Genomic DNA, 12,952 nt, shown 5'->3' on the forward strand with positions numbered 1-12,952 from the left:
TTATTGTATTTCTGTCAATAAAAAAAATATTATCTAAGTAATTTTTATTTAAAAATAAAACATATTTTGTTTTTACAGATTTTTTACATCACCACAAAAAATGTGGTTTTTGGTTACATTAAATAAGTTCTTTTCTGACAAATGTAAAGATGTAATATTTCTAAATAAAATTCAAATTTTTCTAACTTTTCTTTGTTTTATTCAATTTATCTTACACTATTTTGTTTCAGAACTAGATTTTTTACATGTTTTGTTTAAAGTTTTTATGTGTTTATTATCCATCTAAATTATTTCACATCAAACATAAAAAACAGGGTTTTTTACCCTAATTTATTGATTTTCACTCCAGATTTCTCAAAAACTACTGCAGATATGGTTCTGTGACTTATTTTAATCGATTTTTCAGGTCAAAAACCATAATAAATCACTAACTCTGCCGCTTAATTAACGTCCTAAAATTTCAGTGCAATTTCATTTCACCAGGGTAGCTGAAATCCAAGTGAAATCTTTCACTAGCCCCCAAATGTGTAACCCTCACAAACAAAGCATTTTAAAACATATGTTTATATGAACTTTTACCATTATTTTCATGAGTAGAATAGGTTATGAAAGTCCCAGGAGAAGTTCTGAAGCAATCTTTCTCTCTCTCTCTCTCTCTCTCTCTCTCTCTCTCTCTCTCTCTCTCTCTCTCTCTCTCTCTGTGTGTGTGTGTGTGTGTGTGTGCATGCATGCACACACACACACACACACACACACATATGAAATTTAAATTGTTAAAAATTTTATTGTTTTGCTTTTTACAAAATAGAGCAGTAGTTTTTAGTTAACGATATTCTACTCCATTTGTCTTTTAACAGTATTAGAAAATGTATATGAATTAAATTTACACATTTTTGTATCTACTTTAATTTTTATTATTATACTTTTTTTTATAAAATTCATTCTTAAAACAAAAAAATCTTTGCAGAAAATAAACTCATTATCAAATTTCATCAAAACTGGTCGAATATTTCAGGCTGTGAGTAGGTATAAGCAAACACACACACACCGAGAGAGAGAGACACAATCACAGATATTATTGTAAAAACCACTTTCTGGACACAGGGCTCCAAAAATTAATTATCTTACGAAAATATTAAATTTTTGGTTTATTTCATAACCATCTCTATAAACCATGTAAATGTGAGAGAGAATAAAATAAAATAATTAATTGAAATACAAAAATATACTACAGTTTCATGGACAAAAATTGAGGAAATTTTTTAGTTAATAAAAAAATATCATGAAATTAAATTTCCAAAACAAACAACTAACACTGAAAATAAATTAATACAGCACTGTTAATAAATTAATAATGTAAATGCAGCACATGTACAGATGTCTTAATATTTTTAAATGCAATTAAAGGCTAACTCATTTTGCCAAACACATCTAAGAATAAAAAATCTTTCTAAAAAAATAACTAAATACGTTTAAAAATGTTACAAATGAGTATCATGGTTAAAAATAAGTATTCTATTTCAATTCTATTATTTCTGAATCTTCTATGTTGAAAGAAAACATATCTTTGTCAAAGTTATATTAATGCAAGCATTAATATAACTTAGGTTATGCACATATAAAATTTAAATTGCAGGCTATTAAGACAATAAGAGATTTATCCACCACCATTCAATTAGTCTATAGAAATTTCAAGATTTCTATGTTGTGCGTTAACTAACTTAATATCATAAAATAAAACTAAATTTCTCCAATGATAAAGTAGAAAAACCTGTAAACATTTAATTAAAATTAAATTTGTGAACAGCAAAACCAAAAATAACAAATTACAACCGTACATGTTTTCTATACAGACAACATAAAGAAGTGATATAAATAATTAAAAATTTTTTAAAAATAATTAAAATGCTTTTTAAATATAGCAGGTCCATTTAAACTATATTTAAATGGATCTGCTTATAAAAAATAAGAAAAAAATTATGAAATGTCAATAAAACCTGAGGGTCAAGATTTAAATGTCATAAATATTAACAATAACAAAAAATATAAAATAAAATAATAAAGATGTTTTTATTAATATTGTTACAGATGTGATTATTTTTTTCTACTTAGGCCGTAAAGCTCTAAAGTATGGTTTTCCATAACATAACCATTAATCTTAGTGATATTTATCTTTAGCTTAAACAACAACTTAAACATACGACATAACATAACAAATGAAATGATAATTGCCAAATATGTATTTATCCTTTAAGTTCATCTTCACATTATACTTATAGTTTACAGATTTTTCACAATTTATCATTAAATACTGTTTTAAAATAAAACAACAATGATGCAAATTTAGATTTTTTTACAAATAAACATTACCAAAAATAAGATTCTCACACACCTGCTTTTATCAGAATATATAAAGAGATGAAATAAGAGAACCCAAAGTTTTATCAGGCTGTTAAATCTAACAAATAACTACATAAATCGATAAACAAAAATTATCAAATCATGCACTAAAAAAATGTATTTTTCTTTAAATCTTTTTATTCCTTTAAGTACAACCCGTAACAGAAAAAAACAACCGAAGTAAAAATTTCATGGATGTTTATTGATTACAAACCAAAAACAATTAAAGGAGAAAACTATTTCTTACAACTTGTCAAAACTATGTCTGTATTTACTTAACATATGTTCATGCTTAATTTATTATTTGTTAAACAAATTAAGCATGTGAAATAAATAAATGAGGAATGAAAGAAGTTTCTATAAACTCTGTTAACATAAAATAACCAGAAAAACATATCAATTTTACTACTTACTTTATTTTTTGACAGAATAAAATCAAAATTATATAACCCATATTCATAAAAACTACATAAATACATTATAACATTTAATACTTTGTTAAGACTGCATAAAATTTCCATGTACGATATTTATATACAACAACCCTTAATTTAAAATATAGTAAATTTGTTACCTTTAATATTTCTTTTATATACACAAAGTATATCTTTATAAATTACCTTATTTTTTAACAGAAGATTTCTGAAAGACATAAATATCTTGCTATTCACTTATAGAAAATGTAATCCTACAATCGTGAATTTTATGTATGTCTACATAAATTCATTTTATTTTAATGGAACATTCTAAATTATAAAGAAGAAAAATCACAAACATAATATTTAAAAAATTTTTTCTTTATTTTTAATCGATAAGAATAAATGTACATGTATTTTATCTTTTTGCTTCTTTTCTTATTAACAATGAAAGGGTCAAAATAAGTATTACAATGTTTATTACAACAGATTGTTATCAATTATTATTCAATTCATTCAATCCAAATTAAATTAAAAAATAATAATAATTAAATAAAATAAAAATAAAACAAAAATAAGAAGACACTAGTCGTAGATTACCGCGGTAAGCTACACATATCGCAGGCATGGAGATGAGGTAAATTTAAGAAAGTGCAATGCGGACAAGTCCACTGGGCAGCAGGTGAATTAGAATCAAGAGGTGGTGTTGGTGCAGAATGATGCGATCCAACAGCGCCGGATGTACCTGAAGCAGCTATTAATTGCTCAACCGTCGCCCAGTGTTCTGACTGCGACCATTCAATAACCTTATCATTATCTCTTTCTCTAACAGCAGTTAATAGCGGTTTCATGTGTTCCTATAATAAAATAATATGTCATTTATAACATACACATTGTTTCCACTTCAACAGGACACCCAAAATGCTTGCCATACAACAAAGATTCATACGTATTAAACAACATGACAAAAATATTCTCAAAGTTAATTTAGAACATACACATAAATCCATTCAGATGTTCAGTTTTTTAAAAAGAAAATTATAAATCTATTATCTTAGATATTTTTACAGCTATGACAGAGCCAAAAATAATGCTGTAAGGTATAGAATTATAGACAATTTTTTCCAATTATGCTCAATGGTAACAACTGTAATGTACATTTCATAAAAGAAAAGGTTCATCTTTAAATATTTACATGTTATAATGAACGAGTTAATGAATAAAATTGAGTATTAGACTGTATTAAACCTTTCTCTTTTTATATCACTTTGGAGAATTTCAATTTAATTACAAAAAACGTGTAGCACTTATGAAAAAATACTCTGTTTTCAGCTTTATGAGAACCGAAGTTCTTCAACAAGCTATATTTTTTATAAAAATGATTATTTAACTTTAAAAATAAAGTTTTCCTTGTCATGATGAATAATTTTAATTTTTGTGACCATTTAAAAGAATTACAATTTAGCTTTCACTAAAGATAAATTTTCATACAACTATCTGTTTTAACAGTACTTATACGATTTCATAATTTTAATTAACAATGGGATGGAAATAAATTATGAAGGAAAGAAAGAAGAATTTCCGTCAAACTGTTGGTGGTATTAATCATGTGCCAAGAAAAAATACACTAACTTCATAGTGTTCTATATTTAAATAATTGTACAAACATATATAATGCCTGTACAATATTCCACACTTATATGAAATCTCTGCTAACAGACAAGAATTCCACCTTACTTTTTAATCTGCAAATAATTCAACTTACACAAAAGCTATTTAATAAAAAAAGGAAAACAGCATGCATTAACATTTAAACAGCCAACAAGTGGGTTCACATACTGATTTTGCAAAATATTTGTATGTATTAAATCAAAAGAGAAAAAAACTTTTCAAAAGTCAATTTATGCAGGTGTACTGTTAATCAAAGTAGTATTATAAACTTATCTCTCTTTATATAATAGGTTAAGAAAAAACAACAATTGTGTACCATTTGCAAGATGTCATCAACACAAGTCCTCATAAATATGGTAATGCTGGATAGAGAATTACCCCCACCCAGGGGTGGATCACCCCCCACCCAGGGTTGCATCAAACAGGGTTGTTTGATGCATCAAACAGATTTAACACAAAAAAGAGTGAAAAGTGTTGAAAGTGCAAAAAAGGTAGGTAAAATTCAAATTTGTTTCACTGGCCCATTGATGCATTCAATTGGCCCATTGATGACACGCCATCATCTGGTCACTGTAATGCAACCGGTATCAGTTGTTTTATAGCAGTTGTATTTTTCACGTTTTCTAATGTTCTGTACATTTTTTTCTGTAAGATTTCAATCATTGAACTTACTTTTCCTCTGTTTAGAAATAAATTATTACTGCATTAACGTGATTTGTTTTTATTTTTATAAACGTTTTAACTCCATCTGTCACATCAGTGACAGAATTATATAAACAAAGCAGAGTTATTTTGCAAAATTTTCGCACAGATCGGCTTCTTAACAAATATTAATGTTTTTAATATTTGTTCACATAATTTTAATTAATTTTCCTGTGTATTTGTTTGTTTTGTTTCTAAACTAATTGCACCCAAAGAATTCCTTCATTCAGTTAGATTATTACTGGACATACGATTGTTCTGGAAACATTATTTAATAGGAGTCTTCTCCGAATGAAATTTCTGGATAGTTTGTTACAAGCTCCCTGAGACCACAAAGAATATCATCCTTGAAAGGAAATGATTTCAAATTTCTGGAGCAATTTTTCTAATGTAGATGTTGGATCTTCTAGTTGAACAGGATATAGGATATCAGTTTTTGGAAGTAGACAACGCAATTTATGAGAAACCCACTCCCTCTTCCAATAAATAAATAATTAACATGAAGTAATAGTATCAGCGAGCAAATATTTGCTTTCCTAAACGCATATTTCTAAACCTCATGGTTTACAGTTTTACTGTTATTTAATAACTAACAGGAGTTTATTAATGAAGCACCTCATCAAGTAAGTTTGTTGTGATTTTACTGATCCTTTCTATGTCAAAATGCACACTTAACATCAATAATTTTATTGTTTATTTTTTTACACGAAAATATGGAAAATTTATTTTTTCATTATTTTTATAAAACAGTATTGAGGTTTTTTAGTTAACTGTTCAGCCACTCGCTTATAATACAACAGATTGCATGTTTCTAGATCAGCTGGTCTTGAATCTAACTCCCAAGAAGGATTTGACAATTATTCACTAATAATTTCAAGCAGCTCATCTTCCTCATTAGAATTCATGTAAGGTTATCCAAGCTCACAATAATAAAAAAGAAAGACCTAGGCTAAAGTTCTTTTATTCCAGTCTTCTTTCCTTTTTAAATCCAAATTCTCTTTTTCTTTAATACTTTTCTATTAATTTTATTTTAAATATGAATGAATTTTAATTAATTAAAATACCAGACAGTGGATAGTGTACTTTGGTGATTTGAGTTCAATTAACCACACATCTCAGGAATGGTTGGCCTGAGTCTGTACATTTACAAACCATCTACATAACATCTTTATCTCATTGGGCCGTGAGGTGATTGCTTATTGTTCACTAGTTGAACATAATCATTAGGGTAAAAAAATAGCTGTGAATTTCTAAATCCCATTTTAACCTTTGTGTAAGTTATTAATTTTTTAATACCATTTTTATTATCTTTTATCACATTTTAATTGTGTTAAAGTTGTTTGGCTGTAATGTGTAGAATCTAATGAAACAAATATGAATAAGACATACTTCCTTCTTATTTTCTGTTCATTTTTAAGGAAACATTTTTAAAACTGCATCGTGGATAATACTTTTAATATGCTAGGAAGAATTTGACTTTGTATACTATTTTTGATAGAAATAATAAATAAAATTTTTGAAAACTATATATGTAACAGTACTCCAAGAGCTCTCCTACTACTTTGTAAAACAAAATTTATATTTAAACAAAAAACAATTGTTATACTTAGATCATTTAAAAAAAAAAAAATTACTCTAGGTAAAAACAAAAATTTCAGTTAAGGAGCAAAAAATTAATTCAATGATCCAATGATTTACTGCCATGCCAGATTGGGCTCTATACACCAAAATTGACACGCAGAATGATATTTTGAAAGAAATTATTTTTTTTAACTCCAAAACCATTATTAAAATGTAGCATTCAATACAAATCTGAAATTTATCTTTACAATTACAATAACACTTACACATTGAGTGTGAAAAGATTACCACTAACACCACAAACACCAGGTGTACCAGCATTAACCTACCACTTTGACTCACCCAGTATTCATGTGGATCCAATAGTGGAGATATGTGCTCGTGCCTGTTCAGCTAGAGATACCACTTCAGAATACATGAAACACTGGTTAGGCTGCAAATCACACAATCACTCACTAGCAAAACATTTTTTAAGAAAAGTGAATCCATTGTTATGACACACCAAGTATTTAGCGACATTTCTACATTGGAAGACATGGAAGGGTAACCACCAATCGCTACACCATTATGAACTGGGTAGAGAAATTTTGTAGTGCTACTGCTTCTGCATTAGTCAAGAAAACTGGAACTGGGAGGAAGTATGAAATCTGTGTGAATACCAAAGTACATTGAGCATTTAAGGACAGCTGTTGATTAAAGTTCAAGATGCACACCTATAACATTATAAGAAGTTACAGTGTAATGAATTGTTAATCAAGTGGAACTAAATGGACAGCATCTAAATGGGAGTTATTTTCACAAAATAATGTTTTTTGAGATGTAATAAATGGCAGGTGTGTATACTTTAGTTATCACTATTGTCAATAAATTTGATTAATATTTCAACATATAGTAAGGTCTCAAAAAGGTAGGTGAATGCTGTATACCTTTGTTTAAAATTACTTGTTAAGATAAAAAAGTTTACCCTCATTGGTAGCATATCCATAACTGCAATATATAACAATAAATGAAAATCTGAAACTGCATTCAAAAATTGATTAGGTGAAAATTGTTGCAGATAATTAGACAACTGTGAAAAATCTTGTATATGACCATCTATCAATCTGTAAAAAAAAAAAAAAAAAAACAGAAAAAATTATTAATATGCCAAATATTAACTAAAATAAAACCAAATACCAGTACATCTTTATACAAAGTTAGACATTTTTGTTTAATAAATTAGTAGTGTTGTTGGGTCTCTTGGTACTGTCATACCAAGAGACCCAGCTACCTAGAATTGCATTCTTTACAACTTACTTTCCACAATATCTAGAATATCTAGGGAGTAACAGCCAGGAAATTGAAGGGTATGAAATAAAGATAAATTCCACTGGCTGAAACCTTGTTTAATACGAGAAGCTTTAAAGCAGTTTCCCATAGAAAACTGAAGTAAAATGAAACTGTATTCAGAAATGTTATTACCAGTCATTTATTAATGGAAATGACCAGCTAACAGGACAAAAAGCTGGAAGTCTTTTTAAAACTACAGGAAAAATAATTTTGCACGATTACAATTATGCGTGTATAAAATACCTTTTTTTGGCCAACCAAAACTTCATAAAAATAATTTAAAAAATGGCCTACCTAAATCCAATTATTTTGCTAAATAAGTCATTTCCCCATGAAAATGTATTTTTTTTTTTTAACTAATATGGTCATTAAAAAAAAATAGCTGCACTACGCCATTAACTAATTAAATGGCAACTGTACCTACCAAAAGTAGATTTGCTAATAAAAAAGGTTATTTATTGTCGATTTATTCTTATTTCATAAATATCCTTTTATTTTCAAGCTACTACTTCAGAGATATTTCATGTGTATCAGAAGTAAGGGTTATAATCCTCTACTGCTTTTTGATAATTTTCATTGACATATGCACTTTTCCTCCTTTTAACATTTCTCTGGTTACTGCATCATTCCCCTCAATTTTATGTTTTTTTTTAACAGTTTGACTGCTCCTTCTACCTCTCCAGTAGCTACTTCCACAAACAGTTCAACATTTTGGAATATGACTGGTTCATCCCTAATTAAATTTTCCTCTGCATTCTAGAGCTTCTCAAAATAATCTTTCCATACGAAAAGCACAATTTCTGTCAGTCTCCATTAAAACAATTTCCTCATCATTCTTAATTCTATTCTATATGCAATATGAGGAACAAATTCCTTTCAGAAAAATCTCACCAGTAGATAAAAAAATTTCAACCATAATTTGCCATTCTATTGGCTTGACTGAATCGTCAACATATTCATTCTCAACAGTTTTTACGATTTTATAATTCTTTCTTTCATGATTCTAATTTTTTATATTTTTTAATGCTTTCCTCTGATTTTGTAGAAGTTTCTTTGTTTCTGTCTCTGTTACACTTTTTCCTTGCATTCCTCTTTAAACTAAGGGGTTTTCATTCTTAAAATTGTTGTAAAGATAATATTTACTATTATCTTTTCTGCTAAGATTACTACAGTTTCTATGTTTAGTACTGCTTACCTTTCTTATCTTCATTCTTTTGTCTCTTGTTGATGCTTTCAGAACCACTCGATTGTCAAAACTTATTGTACTGATACTTTATATTTCTGTTAATTTTTATATAGTGTTTAGTCAACACCAGTCCCTATGTTTGACGTCATGCCTTATCTGGCCTTCTTCTTGTTTATTTGTTATTAATGGTTATACTTATCTTTTAAATTTATTTATCTATTTCCTGCTCTCAATAAATTGAGGTTCTTGAAAAGGACATCTGTTTGATTATTGATCTGTTTATTTATAATCATTTTATTATTTATTACTTTTTAATTTAAAGATTTCTAGATTTTCTAAAATGTTCATTCTTTTTCCTTTAACACATTTGTGAATTAATTTCATTGATTCTTCATTTTCATTGGGATACGTCCTTATTTTATTAAATGCATTAGAATCGATTTTTTTTTTTATTTCTGAAAGATCTCAGGTGTTTGTTATATCTTATTATATCATACTTTTTATTTTCTTACAGTTTATCCCATGTATGTTGCATTGCATTTACATTTATTTTGTATATACCATTACTATTGTAAATATCTTTTTCTTCTATGTTATTATTAAAAATCTTTTTAGTGTATTATTTGTATTTATAGCCATTTTTATATTATATTTATTAAAGAATTTTTAATTGGGTAAATTTCTTTCTTAATAAATGTTAATTAACTCCATTTAAATGATTCTTTATCGTTTGTTGTTTTAGTTTCATTTATTTCTATTTTTATTCATTTTTCTGATTTCTTTTTTTATATCAATTATTTTCTGCTATTTGAAAAACATTAATTATTTTTTATTTGCTGGTTTCTTTAATGTTAATTTATGCAGTCTATCTACCATGTACCTAAAAGCCACTAATTTATGCTCCATTGAGTGATTTGAATCGTAAGCTATGATGTTACCTATACAGGTTTCTTTTCTGTATATTTCAAAATCTAAATTATTATTATTTCATTTTACTGTTAGGTCTACAAAATCAATAGTTTCGTTATTCTCCTTTTCAATCCTATATTTAATGTTATAGTGGAATTTGTTCATTTCTTCTAAAATCGTTTCTTCATTATTATTTATTTCTTTTTTAAATACTAATAGCATCATCCATGTACCTAATATATTCCAAACATTTGTATTTTTTCATATCTGGTATAATATCTTCTGTGAGAATACTTTGCTCAGTATTACTGATAGCAAGTACCCATGCCTAATCCATCCTTCGTATGTTATTATTAGATTTAAACTGGTTTTGCTGAAGAATTGTTTCTAAAGTTTCAATAATTTCTGTTTTTAAGTTATTACTTAATTTTTCTGATTTAGTTTCTTTTCTAAAATGTTATAGTTTCTTTTAATAGTATATATACATGGATATAAATTTTCTACATCAAATGATACAATTCTGCAGTCTTCTGTTATTTTATTTTTTTGCTATTTCAACTGAATTTTTAAAAATATATTGGTTTTTCCATATTCCCATGTCTTTTAATATATCTGCTAAATTATATACTGGCACATTCGTGTAACTTATTATAGGTCTTATCAGTAAATTCTCTTTATGGATTTTAACCAGTGTTCTCATAATTGGTATACTCAGATTCATGTTAATATATTTGTAATCAATTTTCTTTAATTAATTTTTGGATTTTTTTATAATTTCTCTGATATATTTCGGTTTTATCTTTCTTTTCTATTGTACATTGTGTTTTACTTATACAATCTTTTGTTTTCTTTATATAATCATCTTTTTTAATGATAACTACTATATTTCCTTTATCTGCTTTTGTAATTAGTTCAATTTTTTTTTCAGTTTCTTGTTTATATTATTTTTTCTCTATTTTTATCTTTTTTTTACTATATTTAATTTTTGTTGGTTAGTTTCTTTAATTGATTTTTTAATTAATTCTGCTGCTAAATGTCTTATGTGCATCTGTTGTTCTATTGGTATCTTTTCTATTGCATTCTCTATATCTATAATGTTTTGTTCAATGTTATAATTTTTTATATTATGTTTTAGTCCTTTATTTAGTTTTCATTTTTCTCTCATTTTTCACATATATTTCCTTGCTGCCTCCTCTATAACATTACTAAAACTATGGACCTTTATAATAATTTAATAAAAATTAGATAAAAGAAGAGATAAAAACACGTAATTATCTGCCTGAAATAATGCTAAGATGATTCAATATGTAATGAAATCAATAGTAGAAAGTCTTAATTTAGAAAAAAGTAGCAGACTGGATTAATTTATAAGTTATGAGAATCCTGCAAGCTTTACCCAGTTTTAGTCAGATTTTTTAAAGAAATAATAATCTATCTGCAACAAACATTATTAAAATACATGATCTACAAAACTTCTGATTTTCTCCACCCACCCAAAAAATCCAAAAAAAATTTAGAAATAGACAAAGTAAATAGATAGAAAAGTCTTACCTATTCTCTACAGGAAATGGTTGTATATTTGAATCGAAATGGAAAGTATATATTGGAGTCAACGGCGTGGATGCAGGCACATCTAACAACAAATATTCAACTGGTAATGGCCGTGCCAACCTTTGTACTTCATTCCCATATGTATCCTTTTCCTAAAACAAAAAAAAAAAAAAAATATATATATATATATATATACATTTTAATTGAAAATATTATTATATTTATTGACATCAACAAATTCCAGTTGATTTCTCCCACCTCAACGATGTTCTAATGTAGATTATATACTAAAAAAAAAAAAACAGTAATTATGTTGTAGAAAATGGCTGAATGATGCTATTCAAAATTTTGCAAAAATAAATTTGCATTTTGCAAAATGCTTTTAAAATAAATTTGTAAAGCAGATTACAAGAAACGAGGTTGGCCAGTACAGAGAAATACAAAAAAAAAAACAACATATAACACTGAAAAAATTAAAAATACTCTGCAATTACCACTTAAAAAACAAAATTAACACACACACACAAATTGACCCATGTCTAAGCGATATTTATATTTAATTTTATTGTAGCAAGGATTAATAAAGTAATGGTCATGCTCTGAATTCTGTACACCCAGTTGTTTGGTACCCACTCTGCACATTTCTTATAGAAACCCTTTCTGTTGCATCATACAGTCACTCTCAAACTTTGTGAACATTCACTTGCAAGTTCAGTATCATGAAAAAACATTTATTCTACATGACTAGAACAAATGTTTAAATAAGTCTTCAGTAGTGATCAAGTGTCTTTTATCCTCATTGTGCTACCTGTATAACCCTATCTAAATTTTCAGCACTAATTCCTCTCAGAACTGTCACTCATAACAGCATTATTTAAAAAAAAAAAAAAAAAAAAAAAAAAAACATATCTGCTCACAGATCTTGTGAGCACTGTATCCTTCTGACATACTGAATTTTGCAAACTATAAAATATGAATCATGCTATGCACATCACAGTTAATGGAAGGATAATGAAAGTGGCAAGTTCCATATTTCACCAGCACTATACAAAATAGAAGTTAGAATAGCACATAAAAACTTTAGAATTGTTAATATCTACTAAATATATGCATTCTACAGCTCACTCTACACATTACCTAGGGACTATTGTGGATGAAATATTTACTTTTTTAATGTCCATCAAAACAAGGAACTGAACCCAGCAGA

The 12,952-nt window shown here is 27.2% G+C and overlaps 1 protein-coding gene across 2 annotated transcripts in view; it reads right to left on the bottom strand.

The window, feature by feature from the left end:
- Positions 1–2,796: 2,796 nt before the first annotated feature.
- Positions 2,797–12,952, bottom strand: part of Npl4 (nuclear protein localization 4) — an 83,016-nt gene continuing 72,860 nt past the window's right edge. For both annotated transcript variants that reach the window (XM_075374964.1, XM_075374963.1), the window contains exons 11-13: positions 11,746–11,897; positions 7,735–7,873; positions 2,797–3,673 (exon numbers count right to left, since the gene is read on the bottom strand). In XM_075374964.1, coding sequence (XP_075231079.1) covers positions 3,413–3,673; positions 7,735–7,873; positions 11,746–11,897 — 552 coding nt within the window. In that variant the 3' untranslated portion in view covers positions 2,797–3,412. The remainder of the gene's footprint in view (positions 3,674–7,734; positions 7,874–11,745; positions 11,898–12,952) is intronic.

This window comes from Lycorma delicatula, chromosome 9, assembly GCF_047948215.1.
Source record: "Lycorma delicatula isolate Av1 chromosome 9, ASM4794821v1, whole genome shotgun sequence".
NCBI lineage: Eukaryota > Metazoa > Arthropoda > Insecta > Hemiptera > Fulgoridae > Lycorma > Lycorma delicatula.